The sequence below is a fragment of the Zalophus californianus genome, chromosome X (assembly GCF_009762305.2).
Source record: "Zalophus californianus isolate mZalCal1 chromosome X, mZalCal1.pri.v2, whole genome shotgun sequence".
In the NCBI taxonomy this organism is placed as follows: Eukaryota; Metazoa; Chordata; class Mammalia; order Carnivora; family Otariidae; genus Zalophus; species Zalophus californianus.
This window is the reverse complement of record NC_045612.1, coordinates 86,917,874-86,940,456: the sequence shown is the minus strand read 5'-3', so window position 1 is coordinate 86,940,456 and position 22,583 is coordinate 86,917,874. Positions and strand designations below refer to the sequence as shown.

Here is a 22,583-nt window from a genome sequence, read left to right as displayed (position 1 = left end):
TTACACCGCCTCTTGGGTCTCTTTCTAGCCTTCGTATTCGCTAGCTCAGCCCTAGCACCGCCTCTTGAAGGCATAGTGCAAGCTCACACGACTCCCCACCGGCTCGCTGTAGCCATTATCTTTACGTCATCTCCTCTACGCCACCGGCGCGTGGCTCCCCATTGGCTATTCGCAGTCTCTGTCTTCGCGTCCCAGCGCCTACGCAACCAAGGGATCTCCTGCTTTTCGGGCCGCTCCGTTCGCTCCCCGCTGCCCCCATCGCCTGTAGTCATTCTATTTGCCCCGCCGCACACATGCCGCTCCCGCTCACACTCCCGCACTAGCTGTCCTCCTTTTGCGCTTTCCATCCCTGACCCCGCACCGCCCCTATTTAGGCCTCCCCATTGATTCCCTGATCATCCCGCCTCCTGCACCGCCCACTCTCGGGCATCCCCATTGGCTGCGTGCTTCTCCTGCACTCGCTTCGCCGCTACGTCATCCGTGCGCGGCTCCCTATTGGCTTTCTGCTATACCTGTCTTCGTCTCACCGCCTACAGCCCCCGTGAGCCGTACCCCCCCCCGCGCTGGCCTTCCCATTGGCTGCCCGCCCCTTCAGGCCCTGCCCCCGCCGGTCCCGCCACCGGTGCCGTCGGTGCCGCCGCCGCCGCCGACATGGCGCGCCCGGCCCCTGTGGAGCCCCCGCTGCGGCATCCCGCGCCCCCCTCGCCGGCCGCGGGCGAGCCCCGCACCTCTGTTGAGGCGGCGGTGGCCCCGCGGAGAGTGCTGTTCGCCGACGAGGCCCTGGGGCTGCCGCTGGCGCAGCTGCGCCGCTACCGACCGTGGGGCGGGCCCGGGGCGGGCAAGATGGCGGCGGCGGCCGGGCAAGATGGCGACGGCGGCGGGGCTGACGAGGACGACGATGGCGAGGATGGGGATGAAGGGGAGGAGGAAGAGGAGGCTGGCCCTGCGCCCTCGCCGCTGTGCCCCGTCCCCGCTGGCGGGGGGTTTTACCTGGTGCCCACATTTTCGCTGCCGCCCGCGCCGGGCCGTCTGGAGCGCTTGGGGCGCGTCATGGTGGAGCTGGAGGCGCTGCTGCCGCCTCCCGGAGCGGTCCCCGGGGGTGCCGGGGTGTGGGTGCCTGGGGGGCGCCCGCCGGTGCTGCGCGGGTTGGTACGCGTGCTGAACCGCTCCTTCGAGAAGGCGGTGCACGTGCGGGCCTCACACGACGGCTGGGCTTCCTTCTGCGACCACCCAGCGCGCTACGTCCCGCGCAGCCCGCCGGGGGCAGGAGCGGGAGGACCAGGAGCAGGAGATCCCATCCTGGATCCCGGCCTGGGCCTGGGCTTGGGCCCTGGCCAGGCGTCCGCCTCCTCGCCCGACGACGGCGGCCGCACTGACCGCTTTGCCTTCCAGCTGCCCTTTGCTGAGGGCGCGGGCGATGGGGCGCGCCTGGACTTCGTGGTGCGCTATGAGACCCCCGAGGGCACTTTCTGGGCCAACAACCAAGGCCGCAACTACACAGTCCTGCTCCGGATCGCACCCGCTCCCACACCCACTGATGCCGAAGGGCTGCCCCAGCAGCAGCAGCTGCAGCAGCTGGAGCCACAGCCCGAGTGCCAGGGTCCCGTGGAGGCTGAGGCCAGGCAGCTGAAGAGCTGCATGAAGCCGGTGAGGCGCAGGTAATGTCTGCCAGCGCCACCTCCGCCAACGCAGGGCTGTGTCTAGGATGGAGGACCAGCATCCCGACCCTGGAACCCCTCAGGCCTGCTCTCCAGGACAGGGAGGAGGGCGCGTTCAGGCAGTCCAAGAGTAACGGAGGCCAAAACATGTGCTAGGCTCTGTTTTAATTACGGGGGTTTCATTCATTTATTGAATTCCACTGTAGAACCCTCGATCAAGACAGACATCTTGCCTGCCCTCAAAGATCATGTAGGCTCCGATGGGAGAGGGTTTGAAGAAAACAAGCAAGCAGATAAGATACAGAGGGATAAGATAGTTGCTGAGAGGAGAGTGAAATAGGGTAAGGGGATAGTTTGGAGGGAATAGCTGCTTTCCAGTGTTCAGGGAAGGCCTTTAAGGAGGTGAGGCCTGGGTGATGGGAAGAAGTGTCATGGGCAGATATATGGGGGGTGGGGTGGGGAGAGTTTGTAGAAAAAAGAACGGGGAGGACTGTTCTGAGGAGGTGCCACTTAAACGGAGTCCTGAATGATAAAGGAAGATTGGTTATGCACACGTTCGGGAGGCAAAGGTGTTCTAGGCAGAGGGAACTGAGTACAAAGGTCCTGAGGTGAGCCAGAGCCTGGTGTGAATGGTGAGCAGTGTGCTGGAGTGGACAGAACTTCAGTGACCTAGTAGGGTGGACCAAGGGCCTTGCCAGTGGGGGACAGGGAATCTGATCCCCATTTGACAGAGCAGCAAACCAGGGTTCCAGAGGGAGAAACTGTTTGAGGAAGTGATGGCACCCCGCTTTTCCAGTTCCACCATGGCTGACCTTGAAGCCTGCGCATCTCTTTACTGTTACGTTCTAATCTAGTGCGAGGCCTCCTGCAGGATTGAGGGGCTGAGTCTGTGCTCTCACAGGGAAGCAGTGACTCTGGCAGACGCAGAACCAGGTGGGCCTGGACTCAAAGCTCTTGTCCTTTGTTTTTGCCTGTGACCATTCAGGGCCTGGGAGAAGGGGCCAGTAAACCCCAGGAGGCCTCATAGGAGACTAGAGTTTCTCAGTCAAGCTAGGAGTTCTTTGAAGGTAGCAGCTAGGCCTGATTCTTTTGGTGTGTGGAGGGGGTCACCTAAGCCTAGCCTGGGATAAGTAGAGTCTCTGTGCACGTGTGGGAAATGCATACATTTCTCTGCTTCTGGGAGGACTGGAAATGGGAATGGGAAAATGCGTTCTGGACCTTGTATATGCTTGATCAGAAGCCTCTGGTTGCAGCAAGATGTTTGTGATCCTGGCAAGGCCTTAGGCTGTGAGTGAGTGGTTCAGAAAGGTCTAGCTTGGGGCTGGTGGGCGGGTGTGCCTGGGTATGTGAGCTAGCAGGCAAGTACCCACTTACCGACCTGTGAGCCCCACAGTAATCTGAGACTTAGTCTAAAGGGGGCAGGCAGCGTGCCTTTCCTTACAGAGTTAAGAGAATGGATTCTGACATCAGAGTGCCTCCGTTCAAATTGCAGCCCTGCCGTCTGTTGGCTTTGTGACCTTGGCTAACTCATTTAACCGCACCGTGGCTTAATACCCTCACCTGTAAAGCAGACAATTACAACACCTACTGCAGAGGAGACGAGTAAAAGCACTCAGAACCAAATCTGGCTCGTAGCAGTGCCAGCAAGTGTTAGCTAGTGTTTATATTTATATTCAGGGAATCACACATACAGTTCCTTGGATACCCCTCCCAAACTCTGCTCTGCCCATCACCTGCTGTGTGGCCTTGCCTCAGTTCCTTCATCTGTAAGCCTCAGTCTTCTCATCTGCTAAAGGGGAATGACAGTCACTTTGGTTGGGTTGAATGCAGCAGACATGGGCAAGGCACTGAAGGATGGTGGTAGCCGTGGAAAAGAGTAGTGGCCAGCATTTACTGAGCTCTGTGCTGACAGCTTCAAGTCGGTTCTCTCCTGAGTCCTGCTGTGCGTGCTCTGTGGTATAGGTGCTCTGATTATGCACATTTAATAAAGGGGGAGACTGAGGTAGCTCGGGGAGGTGAGCCAGCTTGCTCAAGTCGACACTCAACTAGTGAGTGACAGGACCAGGGAGGACATGCTGGTACTTTTTTTTTTTTTTAAAAGATTTTATTTATTTATTTGAGAGAGAATGAGAGAGAGCACGAGAGGGAAGAGGGTCAGAGGGAGAAGCAGACTCCCTGCTGAGCAGGGAGCCCGATGTGGGGCTCGATCATGGGACTCCGGGATCATGACCTGAGCCGAAGGCAGTCGCTTAACCAACTGAGCCACCCAGGCGCCTGCTGGTACACTTTTTATTTTTTTTTAACTACTCCTCTGGAAGGTCTGACAGGGTTCAGGAAAAATTCTGCATTTCATTCCTGGTGTTCCCAGCAGGTCATGCTTTCCTTTTAACTTCTCTCTCTCTCTCTTTCTTTTCTGTCTCTCTCTCTCTCTCTGCTTTTTTTGAGGTATACAAAGTGTACTGATCTTAAGTATAGGGCTCAGTGGATTTTTACATACATATGCTTGTGTAGCCATCGCCCAGATCAAGGTTTGGAGTGGTCCCAGTGCCCAGAATCGCCTTCATTTCTGTCACTTTTCCCAAGTTGTCTTCCCAGGTGGCTGTCGTGGGAGCCCTGTCTGTAAGATGTGACAGTTTGGGTAGCAAGAGTTTGGTCATTTTAGAGTGTAAAAGGAAGAGAACCAGAGAAATCAAAAGCTCGCAGGGCCAAGGTGGGTGGAGAGGGTGTTTTTCTTTTAAAATACATGGGTGGTTTTAAGGAGAAATTGAAGCAGCCCGTTCAGACAATTGTTTTGGTATCTGGCCCCAGGTCTGTGGTTCCTAACATGACTTGTGATATTATTTTAAGTGGGCAGATGGCTTTTTGATAGCTTCTTTATCTTTTGATCTCAGCTCTTGCAAAGGGGAGGTTGGTGCTCATTGCAAGATCAGCGGTAAGATTTTCTTTGTAGGTCGGTGGCTTTCTTGGCGAGTACATTTCAACTTATTATTGTTTTAAAAGCTGTGTGCTGCCAGTGACTTGGAGCGCTGTTGAAGAACAGCTACCCCCTGCCACCCAGCCCTCTTGGGGACTGGTAGCTGATCTCAGGGGGGAAGGCCGAACATGCGGGAGCCCCGTGGCAGAGGGCTTCTTCACAAGTGCCAGCTGCGGCCCCCCCCCCCCCCCCCCCCCGGTACCGGGCATGGCCACGTCAGGTGGGGGGCACAGGGGAAGTCTGTGGTAGCCATGGGCATACAGCTCAGAAACCGGAAAATGGCTGTATTCCCTGTATCGCTGGACCACGCTTTTGTTAACTCTTAGGCTTCGAGATGATCCATCAACAAGCACTTGTTGAGGGCCTACTATGTGCTGGGCACGGTGCTAGGTTCAAACAGGGAAAAAGATGCAGACTGGCAGTAAGCTGTCAAAGGTTTTGTGGTGGAGCTGGGTGGGTGAGGCGGGGACGGAGGGCTTGCTGTGTGTGACGCTTGGCAGAGACCCTGCTCTGTGCTGGCCATTGTGCTGAGGGTTTGCGTGCAAAGGCCTCATCTAATTCTTTCAACATTCCCTGAGAGAGAGACTGTTTTATCCCTCTTTCCTGGATGAACAAACTGAGGCTCCCAGAGTCCAGAGTCCTAGGGCTGGTGTCGGGAGGAGCCCTCCTGATCTGCCTTGGCTTGACACCCTTAGGAGGTGTCCTGTCCCTCTTAGAAAGAAAGACCAAGAAAGCCTCAGCATGGCCTTCAAGCACCCCCCTGCCCTGTCCCCGAGTCTGGCCTCCGCAGCTGCTAGTCTCACGTCCCACCGTCCTCTGCCTTCTGAGCCCCTATCACCGTGGTCTTAACAAGGTGCCTTGCCCCTTACTGCTTCAGGGCCTTTGCCCATGCTGTTTTCCATCACCAGGAATGTTGGTCCTGTGCTCCTTGCGGTCTCCTCGTTTTGATCCCTCGGTTCTAAGAGTGCTTCCCCTGGGAAGCCTGCCCATCCCAACATCCTCAGGCCCCGATGTTCTCAATAGCGTGGATTAGGTGAGCCCTGCCAGAGAATGTCACGTAGCAGAACAAGTGTGTGTTGCCACAACTTTAAGATCATTTCCCACCCTGCCTGGCAGTCCTCGTCTATTTTTCGGATCCACTCTTGTCTCCACTTTGCTGTGACTCTTTTCAGATGTTCTTTACCTTCAGACTTTACTTCCTGCTTCAAAAAACAAAACGAAGCCGTAAGAATGGAACTCCCCACAGCTCGCAGCCCCCAAGCCTGCAAACTAAGTTCCCTCCCTTGTGTTACAGGGGAGGACGGGGCCCTTTTACTCCCTCAGGCCAGTCCCCCCACTTGTGCCCTGGGTTCCGCCACCTGCTCCAGAACTTGACCCTTTCTCTCCTGGCAGCTTTTCACCGCCCTCCTCACTGATCCTCTCTCTTGGCCTTTATACACGCTAGCATCTCTACTGTCTGAAAAACCTGTCCTTTGACCTCCCCTCTGTCCCTCCTGCTCCCGGCCAGCACCTAACCACCCCCCTCCCCTTCATTGCTCACCCCCCTCTGAAGAGTTGCTGACACTCTCCTTCTCCATTTGCTTCAGCCCCCCACATCTACCAGATTCCAGAGGTGGTTTTTGGTTTTCTTCTTGAAGTGGTTGAGCACTCCTACTTAAAACATGGTCTTTCCCTTGCCTTGGGACCACGCTCTGCTGCTTTTCCTCTTAACCCCCTGGCCCTTCTCCTTGCTCTTTCCTTCAGCCTCACATAGCCAGACTCGGTGTCTCCACTTGGCTGATGTCCCAAAGATGCGTCCCGCATTCGAGGTCGAATTATCACCTCCCCAACAGTGTTCCTGAGAGGCCTCTCCCCAACCCTTCCCTTACTTCTCTTCCTTCTAAGCATCCTAAGCCCATCCTGACCCTGGAGTCTGGGCCAGGGCCCTTTGTTCCAGGGCATTCTTCCTTTCCTGAAGGCACTGACCTCAGTTTGTAGTTAGACCTTCATTAGGGGATTATTGGATGACCCTCTCTGCCCTCTTAGCCTGTAAGCTCCGTGAGGGGTAGGGACATGGTCTGCTTTTTGTTCACCACTGTATTCCTGCAGGGCCTGCCATGGTGCCTGGCACTTAACAGGTGCTCAATAAATGTTTGTTGAAAGAATGAGTGTGAGTTATTTTTTTAAATGTCTTCCTCCACATGAAATTCTCAGCTTCCTAGTTGGGTGTGCTCACCATTGTGTCTCCAGGGTTTGTCAACTGGGCCGATGCACAGTAAGACCTCAATGATTTTTAGGTCACCTGTTGCTGAATAGATGGGGACCCAACTTGCTGTCTGAGTCGGCAGTCTTAGGGGAAACCAGAACAATCAAAGTTGAGACAGGACAGGCCAAGGGCCATCTTGGTTGTCTGGAAAGTCAGGATTTAGTGAGAAAGCGATCCTCTTTTACTCCACAGACAACTTGGTAGGGCATCATGGTTAAGGATGTGGACTGAGGCCACATGTTATGGAAGTGGCGGAGCTGGGCTCTGAGCCAGGGCGGTCCTGCTCTAGTTCCCCAGTTCTTAAAGGCTGTACCAGGCTGGGTGGTGCGTCTTACCAAGCGGGGCATTGCCAGGCAAGTTGCTTTCCTTTTCAGAGCCTCAGTTTCCCTCAGTGGGAATTTGGAGGGGATCGCTGTTTGTTAGCACTTAGTAGGCGATGTTCCACTATTTGCTCAATCCACCCCACAGCCCTCTGAGATAGCTATTACCGTTATACCTTCTTTATGGAGGTGGGAACGAGGCATCAAGAGGTTAAGTGACTTGCTCCAGGTCACACAGCTGGTAGGTGGCAGAGCTGAGGTTATTCAAAGTGACATGTCCTGACCCTTTATTGAACTGTGAAATCAATTTCCTGGATCCCAATGAATATTAAAGAAAAAGAACTAGCATAGGAAATGATCAGTGTGCCTCACAACCCATAGTAAAGGTAAGTGCCGTTTCATTCAAAGAACAACTGTTTTCCAGTTCTCTTTAAGTATGTGTATTTACACATGTATGGGTGTGCTGGCTTATGATGTAAAATGTATTTCTTACTGTGGGTCACCGCCAAACGAATGAAGTCACTGCCATGAAGGAAGCTCATGGCAACGATAAAGTGCTCTCCTTCCTCCCACCCCGCTGGATGGGCTCTAAGTCCCAGAGTTGACACTGACACAGACCCTAGTTGGGGAAGGCAGAGCAATGCCCCCACAGAATGTGGTGGCTTTCACACCTGCTTCAAACCCTGCTCTTCAGAGAGCAGATGGGTTGGGGTAACCGGGATTCCAAGTATCGTGGGGCAGGTTTCTGAGGCCACCTGACCCCTTGGAGAGTCAGCATTATCTTCGAGTTGACTACATGGGAGCTGGGGTCTGCTGAGTTTCCCTTTGGGTTTCAGTGCGTGACCCACTTAGGGCTGGCCAAGTTCTTTGAAAACAGCATCGGGGGTGCTCCCAGAGGACTCGGGGTGGTGGTGGCAGTGATGTGACTGCTCTGAAAGTCTGCTTTGCTCTTGCCCATTGGGGGTTGTCAGCCCTCCCCTGCTCACACTCTGGTGATTGACATTTTTGTTCTGTCTTGGCTGGCCCAGGCTGGGGCCAATGGCACCTCTTTCTGAAATCTCATCTTCCAGTCTCCCCGGATGTCGTCTGAGGTCAGCAGTCATTGAGTTTCCTGATGGCAGGAGGAATTTCATGCCTAGGAGACTGGTGTGGCCCCTTCTAGGCTGCACTGTCTTGACTGATTCTCGAGAACACCCCAAGGATACATCCCAGGTGCAGGCCCAGGTTCCCGGGCCTGTCCCCGGCCCACTACTTCCCTACTGCCCTTGAGGAGATAGCACGTGGCATTTGTGGGGCTGGTGCCAAAAGAGCAGGTTTCCTTCTCGAAAATTAGCAAGCACCCTGGAGGTACAGTTTTGTTCTTAATCTCCTCCCTCCCCATTTTTCTAAGAACCCCTCTTCTCTGTTACTGATCAATGAGTCAGTATACACTTGTACTCCATTTCTCTTACTATCCTCCTTTTGATTAAAGTCATAGCTGCCCCTGAATGTTTACTGTGAAAGACAGTTCAAGGATATTTAGGTTTTTTCTTTCTTTTTTTTTTTTAGCCCACGGTTTCGAACACTGTCTTCAAAATGGAGCCCTCTTTGGATTGTTATCAGTGTGGTGTGTAGTTAGTGGGTGGAGAGACACGGTTCCTTGAGCCTTAGTTTCCGCATTTGTAAAAAGGGAAGGGTGCTGCTTTGAAGGATAGATGTGAAGGTTTTCAAATGACTTGGTGTATCAATGAAAAGGGCCCACGTTGGAGGAGATGAACGATAAATGCTTGTGCCTTCTGCTTTCATCTCTCTGACTTCAGAGGTATGGAGGGCACCCTGTGTACTTCTGCTGACTTTGTGGATCTTGGGATCGGCTGAATTGCTTGACCTGATTTTTGGAAGCTCCCCTTCTTCTCACGCTCCTCAGCTGCAGAAGAGATGCTCTGGGGGCTGAGAGATTTGTTTTTCTTCTCTCTCTTCTTCCTTCAGCTGAACGGTGGAATTCTTTTCCTTCTGATTGGCTGCATCCTGTGGTTTCCCCCCTCCCCCCACGCTTTTTCTCTCTCACATACATTTAGGACTCTGGAATGGTATTTCAACACTGGGCCAGATGGCAGGAGATGGCTTGCCTAGTCCTGCCCCTGGGAGGGAGGGCTGCCCTTCTGTTTGTGGGTCTTCCTGAAGAAGCTTGCTTTAGAAGATCCTAGAAAGGTGACGTTTTCTCTAGTGAAGGACTACGCCAGCAAAAGAAGTCCGTAGAAATCGTGTTGGGCCCACAAGTCCAAAGACCTGGATTTTAAACTTACTGGGGGGACTGGTGCAGGACCAAGCTGGTTTGTTCCAAATCCCCCTTATCTGTGATGCTCGGGAGTTCGTGGCCAGGCTTCTGGAGTCACTCACTCCAGGGCCTTGTAATATTCGGATTCAAATACCTTTGGTGAGACACATGAGCCCTAGTCCGTGGAGAAAGACAGACGGCCCCTTCTGGAGCTTCCAGACTCTAGATCCATGTACCTGGCTCAAATTTCCTCCCTGAGGGACCTTGCCGCCACTTCCGTGTCTGGTGGTCACCTAGCCACATGTCCCATGAAGGCAGGGAAACTGGGAATGGATATATGGGCAAAAGGCAGGTCCAAAGAAAAGCCTGAATGAAAGAAGAGGGAGAGATCTTGTCTGTTATTGCTGCCCCCCTCTATCTACTTCTGGAAAGGATCGGAGATGGGGTTGGGGTAAGACCCCAGTTTCCCTTGTCCGGGAAGTGGCAGTTTGTTGATTGAGAGCCTGGATTTAGACATGGGAGCCAGAAGGCTTAGGTTTTGGTCCTCGCTGCCTGACCTTGAGCCGGTTTCCTTGGCTTCTGCGTCATCATCTGTGAGATGCGGATGATAATACTACCTACTTCACAGGATTAAAAGTACCTACCTCACAGGATTGTCGTGAGGATTGCATTAATATACGTGAAAGCACACAGAACAGTGCCGAACATCATAGTAGGTATTCTATTCAGGTCAGCTAGTGATCCTCGGCTTCTGTGAGGTAATTGATTATGTGTTTTCAAAAAGTTGCAACCGTCTGCAGAAATGTCAACATCATCATAATACCTGTTCGGAACGGAAAGGTCTGAGCAATTGCCTCAGCTCCTCTCAGTCTCTGCTCATGTTTTTGTTAACGCTTCCCTCTCATTTGCCTTCATCGGTAAACATTTGGTACTCATTTCTGAGAAAGAGAACAGCGATTTCTCCATGATCCCTGTGACCCCACCCCTGGCAGAGACTGGCTGAAATACACTTGCCTTATGCCACTTAGACCCCGGGGCCTGACTTGCCTGGCGGAGAAGGACCAACTTTAATGAATATCTGCAGTCGATTCAGTCCCCACTCTGTGCCAGGCCCCAGTGTCTGCCTCGATGGCCTTGACTGCCCTGTGCTTGGTGTGCACATCCTGGCTGTCCTGTGCTATGTTTTAAGGTGAGGAGGGTGAGGCTCTGAAAGGTTAGGTGCTCGGCCAGGCTGATAGGGTGATGGGTGGAGGATTGGTGGAGGGACCCAGGTCTTTGTGAGCCCGGGTTACTTCCTTTTTCTGCTGGCCTCCTTGCTGTTCTCCAGTTGCTTCCTTCCTCCCCCTTGCTGCTTTCTGAGTCCCCCAGTCCTCACCTGCCCTTTCTTGGAAAAAGCGGGTCCCTCTACGGCTAGGGATATACCCTAAAGAAACAATCCAAAATGCTCCTAAAGCCATGCCCAATAATGTCTGCTGGAGTCTGCTTCGTGAGAGCAAAACGAAGGCCACAACCTAGCCGCTCAGGAGGACGGGAACAGGTTACATACGTTACGGTGAGCCGCTGTGAGCGTAAACAGCCATTTCAAATGTTGACAAAAGGGTATATTCTTCTGCTTATGGTTACGGACAGCGCCAGCTGCGAAATGCCGTCCGCAGAACCTAAGTTGGTTTTGTAGAATATCTGGAATGAACTTTTCCAACATGGTACTAGTGTTGGCCTCTGGCTGATGTGTGACTTTTTCCCTTCTCTACGCTTTCCTGTGTTTCATAACATTTCTACAACGCGTCTGTAGGACTTTTCTAACGGGGGGAGTAAAAAGAGGTGGCAGAAGGGAAGACGGCCACCGACGCTTAGGAGTGGGCCACCACAGAGGCTCGGAAGGTGCCGGTGGGTGGCAGAACTGGCCTCTCGGGACATCAGATCCATGGATTCTCCCCTTTGTCCCCCTCCCTAGGCCTACTGAGGAAGAGCTGAGGATGAAGAGTGTGAAGGACAGCACCCCTTCTATGGGTAAGCACTTGGCGGGCTGTGGGGGTTTTAGCTTATGTTTACCATTTTCTTTCTTTCTCTCTGTTTTCTCTACATGAATTAGGAGGTTCCCTCTGTCTTAGACTGTCACAGAAAGCCTCAGAGGCAAAGCTGCCAAGTAGCCCCAAGAGCAGCCTTTCCTAACTAAACCAGGCCTGCTTGCACACGCACCTCACCCCAACACTACCCTTCTCTTCTCTCCAGCAGAGCGCCCTAGTGTCCAGGAGTCAGTGGGTCCCCTGGTGGCCCCTACCCCTCTCCGTCCGTGGCCTCAGATGACGCTTCAGGTAAGCAGGCCCTGGCAGCCTCTGGATGGACAGCCCAATGGGAGACTGGGTGGCAGGGGCTGACTTGCTCCAGGTCTACCCTAGGTCGGAGGGAGGCCCCCCAAAGCAGAACCTGATGGCGGAGGGGCAGAGTGCAGTTATTCACCTGAGTCTTTGTTATGTTAGCAAATATTTACTGAGTGCTTGCGCTGTGCCAAGTAGTTCTGGGCCCTGGGAATATGGTAGCGACCAAAAAAGCTGTCTTCCCGGGGCTTATTTATATTTTGGTGGAGTGGGACAGGACAAAACAACATAATAGTTAAAATATATGATATTTTAGATGATGATGGGTGCTAAGGAAAAAAAGGGATGGGTGCTAAGGAAAAAAAGGAGGGTGGGGGGAAGGTTTGTGAGTTTAGAACAGGTGGCCAGGGGAGGCCTTCGTGGTAAGTGAGATTTGAGCAAAGATCTGGAGAAGGTGAGAGTGAACCACGTGGGTAACTAGGGGAAGAACATCCCAGGCAGGTGCAAAGTCCCCCAGGCAGGGCCATGACAAATGTGTGAGGGACAGCAAGGAGCAGTGTGTGTGTTGGGGGGGTTGGGGGGGCAGCAGGAGGTGAGGTCAGACAGCAGGTGGGGGACAGATCATGTAGGGTCTCGTGGGCCTTGGAGAGAACTCTGGCTTTTACTCTGAGCGACTGGAGAGCAGGAGGTGGTGAGCGGAGGAGGGCCGTGATCTGACTTAGGATTTAACAGGCTCCCTCTGGCTGTTGTGAGGACAATAGGCTGTAGGGGCAGAAGCAGGGGGGACCGTGAGGGGGAGGCTACTGCAGAGGTCCGGGCCAGTGATGCCGGTGCCGGCAGGGGAGATAGATTCTGGAGGTGTGTGTGTGTGTGTGTGTGTGTGTGTGTGTGTGTGTGTGTGTGTGTGTGTTAGTACAAAGATTTTCAAACAGACACAGAAGGAAAGAGACTAGTATAATGAACTCATGAACTCACATATGCCTGTCACCCAGCTTCAACAAATTTCAACACATGTCCATTCCTACTTTTTCCATACCCGCTCCGCTCCTCCCTTGCCTATGGAATTATTTTAGAAAAAAATCCAGACATTATCTCATCCACAAATATTTTAGTTTGTACCTCAGAAAATTAAGCACTCGTTAAAAAAAACACAACAAAAAAACCCCCAAAAAACCCAAACCCGACAATGCAGCATCACGCCTCGGGAAATCAACAGTCTTTAGTATCATCAAATATTTGATCAGTGTTCAAATTTCCTTATCTCATAGGTGTTGTAGGATCCAAACCAGGTCAACACATTGCATTGGGTGGATGGGTCTTTTTTAGATATTTAAACCTCCCTCACTTTTCTGGCAGTTTGTTTGTTGAAGAAACCTTGTTTGTCCTGTAGAGTTTCCCACAGGCTGGTTTTGGCTGATTGCATCACATGGAAACACATTTCTTACTCTTTTTATTGATATACTAATTCCATTTAATTAATGTGATCTATTAAATTTAATTAATTTACTTTATTAAACTATCAATTTTGTTAAATTGATTTATTAAATACAATCTATTATTATGAAACTAATTTAACTAGAATTGATTCTATTTAATTCTCTTATTCCCGTTTCGTTTACTAACTGGAATTCTTCTCTAAAGAAAAACTTTCTCATATCAACCGTTTGGCTGCCTTGAATGTATATAGTTTGTATTGAAAAAGCTGTATAAATGCTTAATTTTTTCCCTTTTATTTACCAGTTTTCAGAAGAAGTGAACTTCTCCAAAGGTGACCAACTAAAGGATTTTTGGTTTTGGTGTATTATTACTAACTCATGAATTTTAAACATATTTGCTAAGTTTCAAGCCATTGCATTTATTTATTTATTTTGGTGTTTAAATTGAACTCTCTCCGGTCAGTGGGAGCTTGTTTACATTGGTTCCAGAGTCCTTTTGAACACATCCCCATCATTCTTGGTCCACTCCTTCACATTCTAGAATGACAATGTGTCCTAGATTCATCTCGTATTTGCCCTGCCCCAAACCTGGGAGCAGCCATTTAGTGAGAAAGCTCTGGTTCCTTTTAGGGGAGAATGGTATTTAGAAAGCAGGATCTGGTTGCTCAGTGTGCTTGTTGCTGCTAGATAGGCCATTGTTTCTAGGCCTTGTCAAAATAAATGTTTTTAAAAGAGAAAATACATGAATTCATGTGGATATTCTGGATCTGTTTTAGAGGTTAGCCGGCAGTATTTACTGAGAGCTCTTCACCAAATGCTGGTGCCCGCTGCCTTCCTTAGCCTTATGATCTGCAGGAGTCCCCTTTTACTCCATCTGATTTGGTTATTTTAATATAGATGACATAGGCCTTAGTGTTTGGAGAATTAGAGAGGGCTCTTTAAGGAGGGTTTTATCTGGAAACACCTGTGGGCCTGGGTGTGGGCTGTCGCCCACTCTCACTGTCTCTGCTTGTCCCCTCCCCTCCTCTACTTCATTCCTTTCCCTTTCTCTCCCCTCCTGCCCTGCCACCCTCCCAATGGCTCTAGGTTTCTGAAGTTACAGTGACTGGCAAACCCCCAGAGGAAGGTGACGTCCCCAGAAGCAGTCCGCCTGTGGCTTTCACGGAGGTCCCCCAGGCGCCGGCCATCAGGATCCTCCCTTCTTCCTCTGTCTGTGGCCTGGGTGGCTCTCCCAGGGACCAGGCCTCGGGGCCCGATTCAAGTGAGGGGGCAGCCGGGCCTCTCCTGGAACCCAGCCAGCAACAGGTGGAGGCCACGTGGGAAGTATCGAGAGAGAATGGAGGGGGCCAGAAGGACTCCGTGGTGGGGGCCATAATGGATGAACCCCCTGGGGGTCTGGAGGTCGTGAGTGGGTTGGAGGAGCTGCTTGGCGAGGACACCATTGACCAGGAGCTGGAGCAGCTCTACCTGTCCCACCTGAGCCGCCTGCGGGCTTCTGTGGCTGCAGGTGGGGCAGGGGGTGGCGGGGAGGGCCCCACAGATGGGGGGGTGTCCCCCAGCCATGCCCTGGGCATACTCACGGACCGCGACCTGATCTTGAAGTGGCCTGGCCCCGAGCGGGCCCTGAACAGTGCCCTGGCTGAGGAGATCACACTGCACTATGCGCGGCTGGGGCGTGGTGTGGAGCTTATCAAGGACACTGAGGACCCTGACGAGGAGGGGGAGGGGGAAGAGGGACTCTCCGTTATACCCTCCAGCCCCGAAGGGGACACCCCCAAGGAATCGCCTCCGGAAATCCTCTCGGGAGCCCATTCTGTGGTAGCCACTATGGGAGATGTGTGGCTCCCGTGGGCAGAGGGCTCGGGTTGTGACAGCCCCGTGGTTCTGGGTGCAGAGGGTCAGTTCACTGGGGCTCCGGCAAAGGGGATGGGCAAGGACACCGACTCTTTGCGTATAAGTAGGGTGACAGCTGGGGTGACCGGGTCCCCAGGGGGGAAAGAAGGACGGATGGAGTTTACCACTGAGTGGGCAGACAGCTTGGTTCCTATACCTGGTAAGGAGCTAGCTGCTCCAGTCCTACAGGGGCAAAGTCTCACCCTCCTTGGTCCCTCCGGGGCCGAAGTCTGTCCTTCTAGCCTGGCCAGGCCTCACGTGAGCTCCCAGGATGAAGAGGGTTCAGGCCCAAGCCTTGAGTCCCCAAAGAAGTCTCCCACCTTAGCAGCCCCTGCAGAATGTGTGTGTGTATTTCCTCCCCAGCTCCGGGGGCCCTTGACCCAGACTCTGGGGGTCCTGGCTGGGTTGGTGGTGGTCCCTGTGGCTCTGAACAGTGGTATGTCCCTCCTGGTGCTTGCGCTGTGCCTCTCTCTGGCCTGGTTCTCGTAGAGGCTGCCTGTAGGGGGGGGGAGCAATAACAGGCTTCCCCCCCTCTCTGGGGTGTGGGGAGAGGCAGTCCCTACACCACCCCCAGGGGATTCGGATAGGATGTGTGGCCTGTATAGTGAGGGGTCTTTTGCTTCTGAGAATGCCTGACTGGAGAGAGACCTTCCGGTCCCTGAGGACTTGTCGGCCCGGGGCTCCCTGCGGTGATACCAGTGGAGGGGAACAGGGCATGGTAGACGGTGTGAGATAATTTTCAGAGAGGAACTGGGCATGTCCTCCCTTTCCCCTCCCCCCCCCCAAGCCTGTATTTATTTTTGTATAATTCTCTGGATGAGGGAGAGTGGTCGTGAGCTGGTCTTGGGGCACAATTACCCAGAGATATATTTATTAACAGCCAACCTGTGCAACCTGCTGGAGCTTTATTTTTAATTTAATTTATATAGAGTACCTATTATTATATGCCACAATAGAGCTCTATGAGAAATGATGTGTCTTGCTGTACAGTGTTCTCCTGTTTGGGCCTGAGTGTGTGGGGTGGTCATGTTCTGTGGGAGGGGCAGGGTGGGGACTTGGGCGTGGGACACGTTCATGCCTGCTGCCACGGCTTCAATGTGTCACCTCACCTTATGGTCCTACCCCGTGTGGTCTGGTGGTCTTTGGAGGGGTGGGTCCTTTGGTATTTTCTATATTCTGCCAGGGAGGGAGGAAGAATGACTGATTGCCATATGAGGGTTTGGTGTCCAACACGTGGCCGCAGCGGTGGATGTAGTCAGCTGGAGATGTGGGAATACTGGCTGTGAATCAGCCACAGGTTTTGAGGTTCCTGAAAAAAAAAAAAGCCTTTGACACCAGGAGGGAGACCCCTCTGTCCCCAAGATTGGGAAGGTCTCACAAGGGAGAGAGGAGTTAATGTGCTGTGAAGAATTCATACCAGAGTTGTTGTCCACAGATTTTGCCTTTCTAACTCAAAACAGGAAACCCAGAAGCTTTGAAAGAAAGGATAGATATATTTACTGCATGCAAATAAAAATCTCTGCATTAGTAAAACAAAACACCATATATTTATTTACTTCCCTTCACAGCAAAACTTTACACCAACTTTCTTCCATTCCTCTCCAGGGCTCCAGGGCTTTTCTGAGAAACAGCCCCAATCAGATTGTTTGCCCAGCCACTTCAGCAAAAGTTCTGAAGTCACTGATGATATATGATGATATACAGCCACATCCCAGTCTTCATCTTCCTTGACCCATTGGCAACATTTTACACAGTTGGTCATCCTCGCAACCTTGAAATCTCTCTTTACTTGGTTTCCAGGACACCACACTTGCTTAGTTTTCCTCTCTCCTCGTTGGCCACTCTTCTAGAACAGTGCCCAGCACCTAGTAAGTCCTCAGTAATACCTACTGAATGAAATACATGATGGAACAAATAAAGGGATGTGGGAAAATATAGAGACATGGTTAGAGAACTTAGTTGGGCATTCAGGGGTGACAAGCTCAGTTCAGTTCCACAAATGTTGACTGACCGTCTCTCCTCTGCTCTGAGAACACGGGAAGGATCTCACAGTCTAGTGGGGGAGACAGATACAGAGAAAGGATTTTACTGCAGTGTGGTTAGCGCATTAGCAGCGATGGGGGCCTCAGAACAGATGCTCAGCCCAGCGTGGGGACTTTGGAAACCTTTTGGAGGGCATGGTGCCTGAACTGAATTAAAAAATGAGAAGGAATCCACCAGGTAGTGAAGGGGAAGAGAGGGTAGTCCAGTCAGAAGGAATAGCATTGCAGAAGTCTGGAAGTAGAAAACAGGTACTGAAAACAAACTCAACACCCACTCATTTTATCTGTCTTTCAATGAGGATATTTTCACTTGGTCAAATACCAAAGACCAAACGTGTGTCCACGGTCTTCCATTGATGTGATAATTTGCTCAATGTCCAAAAAGGCAACTTTCTGCCAACTGGATTGAGAAGTTAGATAAAATGGACAAATTAGTCAAATTACTACAAACATGTAACTTGCCAGAACTGTCTCAAAAAAAAAAGATGAAAAGTTGAGTAGTCCTATGACCATTAAAGTAACAGAATCTATAGCCAGAAGTCTTCCCACACAGAAACTCTGGGCCCAGGTGGCTTCACTGGTGAAACACTCAAGGAACAAATCATTCTGATTTTACAAAAGGGATTCCAGAGCACCATAAAAGGGAGCGTTTCTAATTCGTTTTATGGGGCTGATAGAACATTGATACTAAAACTTGATGAGTGAAAAAATATTACAGATCTCAAGAAAATGTACAAATACCCTAAACTAAATAGCTGCCTGTCTTGGTCTGCTTAGGGAGCTGTAACAAAATAGTGTAGACTAGGTGGCTCAAAAACAACATTTATTTCTCAGAGTGCCAGAGGCTGGGAAGTTGAAGATCAAAACACCTACAGATTTGGGGTCTGGTGGGGACCAACGTCCTGGTTCATAGATGGCTGTCTTCTTGTGGTATCTTCACATAGTGAAGGGGCAAGGTTACTCTTTGGGGTTTCTTTTTTTTTAACGATTTTATTTATTTGACAGAGAGACACAGCGAGAGAGGGAACACAGCAGGGGGAGTGGGAGAGGGAGAAGCAGGCTTCCTGCGGAGCAGGGAGCCTGATGTGGGGCTTGATCCCAGGACCCTGGGACCATGACCAGAGCTGAAGGCAGACGCTCAACCGACTGAGCCACCCAGGTGCCCCTAGGGTTTCTTATAAGGGCACGCATCCCATTCGTGAAGGCTCCACCCTCATGATCTAATCACCTCCCAAAGGCCCCACCTCCCAAATACCATCACATTGGGGATTACATTTCTTTTTTTTTAAATATTTTATTTATTTACTTGACAGAGAGAGAGAGAGACAGCGAGAGAGGGAACACAAGCAGGGGAAGTGGGAGAGGGAGAAGCAGGCTTCCCGCTGAGCGGGGAACCTGATGTGGGGCTCGATCCCAGGACCCTGGGATCATGACCTGAGCCGAAGGCAGACGCTTAACGACTGAGCCACCCAGGCGCCCCTGGGGATTACATTTTAACATAAACTTGTGAGGGGACACAATCATTCAGTCTCTAGCACTGCCTACATCCAGTATATTTAAAAAGTGTAGTATAACCAAGTTGGATTTATTCTAAAACTGCAACATGGTTTAACATTTGGAACTCAGTCAACAAAAGTTTATTCATTAATATATTAAAGGAAAACCCACAATAATCTCAATAAGTATCGAGAAAGGGTTGGATAAAATTTAACATCTATTCATGATTTTATTTTTTGAAGGATTTTATTTATTTGTTTGAGAGGGGCGGGAGGAGCAGAAGGAGAAGGACAAGCAGACTCCACACTGAGTGCAGAGCCCGTGGTGGGGCCCAGTCCCACGACCCTGAGATCATGACCTGAGCCGAAGTCAAGAGTTGGATGCTTAACTGACTGAGCCACCCAGGTGCCCCTCTATTCTTGATTTTAAAAACCTTAGCAAGGGGGGGGTGCCTGGGTGGCTCAGTCATTGGACGTCTGCCTTCGGCTCAGGTCATGATCCCAGGGTCCGGGGATCGGGCCCTGTGTCGGGCTCCCTGCTCCGCGGGAAGCCTGCTTCTCCCTCTCCCGCTCCCCCTGCTCGTGTTCCCCCTCTTGCTGTATCTCTCTCTGTCAAATAAATAAATAAAATCTTTAAAAATAAATAAATAAAAAAATAAAAACCTTAGCAAGGGACACCTGGGTGGCTCAGTTGATTGAGCATCGGGTTCCTGATCTTGGCTCAGGTCCTGATCTCAGGGTTGTTAAGTGCAAGTCCCGAGTTGGGCTCCACACTGGGCGTGGAGCTGACTTGAAAAAAAAAAAAAACTTAGCAAATTAGTTGAATACATTTTTTTTAATTTTTAAAAATTTTTATTTATTTAATGTGGGGGAGGGAACACAAGCAGGGGGAGTGGGAGAGGGAGAAGCAGGCCTCCCATGAAGCAGGAAGCCCGATCCCCATGATCCTGGGATCATGACGCGAGCCAAAGGCAGACGCTCAATGACTGAGCCACCCAGGCGCCCCAGCTGAATACATTTTCTTAACATAAACGGTATCTATCTACAAGGATTTATAGTAAACTACATACTTCAAATGAAATTTTAAGAGCTCTGACATTTGGAACCTGGCAAGGATGCCTGCTATCGCCATTTCTACTCAGCATTGTACTGGAGGTCCTAACAACCACAGTAAGGCAAGGCAAGGCAAGGAAAAGAAATTAAAAATATTTAAAGATTGGAAATGAAGAACAGAATTGTCATTATTTGTAGATGATACCATTGTGTATGTGGAAAATCCAAAATAATCTATTGACAAATTATTAGAATTACTAAGAATTTAAAAAGATTTCTGATACAAAAATGCACATTCAAAAATCAATTGCTTTTATATGCTAACAACAGACAAAATTTTAATAAAGATACCATTTATGGACTACTTAGAAATTGACAAAAGAGGGCAAGATCTTTTTTTTTAAACATTTTATTTTTGGGGCGCCTGGGTGGCTCAGTCAGTTAAGTGCTGCTTTCAGCTCAGGTCATGATCCTGGGGTCCTGGGATCAAGCCACTAGTTGGGCTCCGTGCTCAGCGGGGAGCCTGCTTCTCCCTCTCCCTCTGCTGCTCCCCCTGCTTATGTGCTCTTTCTCTGCCAGATAAATAAATAAATAAAATATGTTAATTTTTTAAAGATTTTATTTATTTATTTGACACACACACAGAGAGAGAGCACAAGCAAGGGGAGCAGCAGGCAGAGGGAGAGGGAAAGGCAGGCTCCCCACTGAACAAGGAGCCCGATGTGAGGCTTGATCCCGTGACCCTGGGCTCATGACCTGAGCCCATGGCAGCGGCCTAACCGACTAAGCCACCCAGGCGCCCCTAAAAGATTTTATTTTTAAGTAATCTCCACACCCAATGTGGGGCTCGAACTCACAACCCCGAGATCAAAAGTAACATGCTCTACCAACTGAGCCAGCCAGGTGCCCCAAGAGGGCAAGATCTTTTAGTAAAAAAATATAAAACTTTACTGAAAGACATTTTAAAAGATTAAATAAATAGATACACATGTTACTGAATGAAAGAGTCAATTGATAAAGCTGTCAGTTCCCTCTGAACTGTTTTGTAGGTTCAATGTAAATCCAGGCACGATTTCAATAGATTTGCGTGTCTGCGTATCATAACAGGTTAGTTCTTAAATTTATGTGGAAGTGCCAACTAGCCAGAACACCCATACTTAATGTAAGGTAGAGCAATTAAGATGGTGTGATACTGCTGCAAAGGTAGACAAATAGACTAATGAAAGACCAGTGGTCTCAGAAACAGACCCACTTATATGTAGATTCAGAATAGGTAGCCAAGGAGGTATTGTGAGACCAGTGGGAAATGGTTGGACTTTCAATAAATGGAACAATCTGTTATCCATATTGAAAAAAATGAAATTGGATCCTTACAACACAAAAATAACTCTAGGCAGATTCAAAACCTAAATGTGAGAAGCAAAACCAAAGAGCTTTAAGAATTTAATATAGAGGGGTGCCTGGGTGGCTCAGTTGGTTAAGCCTCTGCCTTCAGCTCCGGCCCTGATCTCAGGGTCTTGGGATTGAGTCCCACATCGGGCTCCCTGATCTGCAGGGAGTCTGCTTCTCCCTCCCCCTCTGCGACTCTCTCTCTCTCTCTGTCAAAAAATGGGTAAAATCTTTAAAAAAACAACAACAAGAATTTAATATAGAAAAATACCTTCATATACTCATGGTAGAAAAATTTTTCTTAAACAAGACTCAAAACACTAACCATAAGTGACAATTATAAAACATTCAATTACATTAAAATTAAGAATGTCTATTGATCAAAAAACACCATAGAGTGAAAGCCACAAATTGGGAGGCAAATTGAGAGAAGATAATTCAAACACAATTAACTGATGAAAAGCTCAAACCTAGAATATATTAAAAACTACAAATAGAAAAACCAGATGTGCTATGAAGTGTATAGATAAATTATATATTCACAGAATGGCATATTGTATAATGAGAATGAAAGATCTACAACTACATGGAATAGCCTGGATGAATTGCACAGACATGATGTTGAGCAAAAGAAGCCAAACAGAGAAACAGGCAAAATGAATCCATTACCAGTGGTAAAATTATAAAGGAAAGCAAGGGAATAATTATCACCAGGTCCATGATAATGTTTACCCATGGGGGAGGGAGGGAGGGAGGGATATAATTGGGAAGGTACCCCAGGAGACTTCTGGAATGTCAATACTAGTTTACAGCTTGACATGGGTGGTTGTTCATGGATGTGCAATTCATTAATATTCATTGAAATGTACATTTCTCAGGCAAAAAAAAAAAAAAGTCACAAGTAAAACAAAATGCAGTGAGTCCTGGGAGTGATGTGACTCTTTGGGACTCCTCCACATCGGCTCTGAGCAACCCCAGTTTCTTGTCTAGACCACGAAGTATAGGTGGACTACTTCCTTCAGAACCTCTCCTGGGGTCAAGGTCTTGCATTCAGTCCTGGAGGATACCGAGGCTCCCTCAGCCCTATCTGTGGAAGTCATGTTTTGGGGACTTGTTTATTCTGTGTCTCCTGACACCAGCCATGGAGCAGGGACATTCACCTCTTGGGGGATGGAGAGAGTCTGTCCGTTTTGTCCTCAGACGTCAGAGTTCATCTCCCCTTGGACCTCATTCATACATGGTTTTGTCTTATTTTATTTATTTATTTAGAGAGGGAGAGAGAGGTTATTTATTTATTTATATTTATTTATCTATTAATTTAGAGGGAGAGATCGAGAATCCCAAGCAGGCCTCACGCCCAGCACAGAGCCCGATGCGGGGCTTGATCTCACAATCTTGAGATCGTGACCTGAGTCGAAATCAAGAGTTGGACGCTTAACCGACTGAGCCACCCAGGCACCCCCATATGTGGTTTTAGAGCCCAGAAAAGGTGCCTGGGTGGC

At 50.0% G+C, this 22,583-nt stretch overlaps 1 protein-coding gene across 2 annotated transcripts; it reads left to right on the top strand.

Moving 5' to 3' along the window:
* Nucleotides 1-619: 619 nt before the first annotated feature.
* Nucleotides 620-16,832, top strand: PPP1R3F (protein phosphatase 1 regulatory subunit 3F). 2 transcript variants are annotated; one of them, XM_027608942.1, is made up of 4 exons: nucleotides 620-1,658; nucleotides 11,409-11,464; nucleotides 11,690-11,769; nucleotides 14,295-16,832. In XM_027608942.1, the coding sequence occupies exons 1-4, from the start codon at nucleotides 652-654 to the stop codon at nucleotides 15,588-15,590; spliced, it is 2,439 nt and encodes an 812-aa protein (XP_027464743.1). In that variant the 5' UTR covers nucleotides 620-651; the 3' UTR covers nucleotides 15,591-16,832. The 2 variants fall into 2 exon arrangements, with proteins under 2 accessions (XP_027464743.1, XP_027464742.1); XM_027608941.1 differs by having other exon boundaries at nucleotides 11,687-11,769.
* The last annotated feature ends 5,751 nt before the right edge of the window (nucleotides 16,833-22,583 follow it).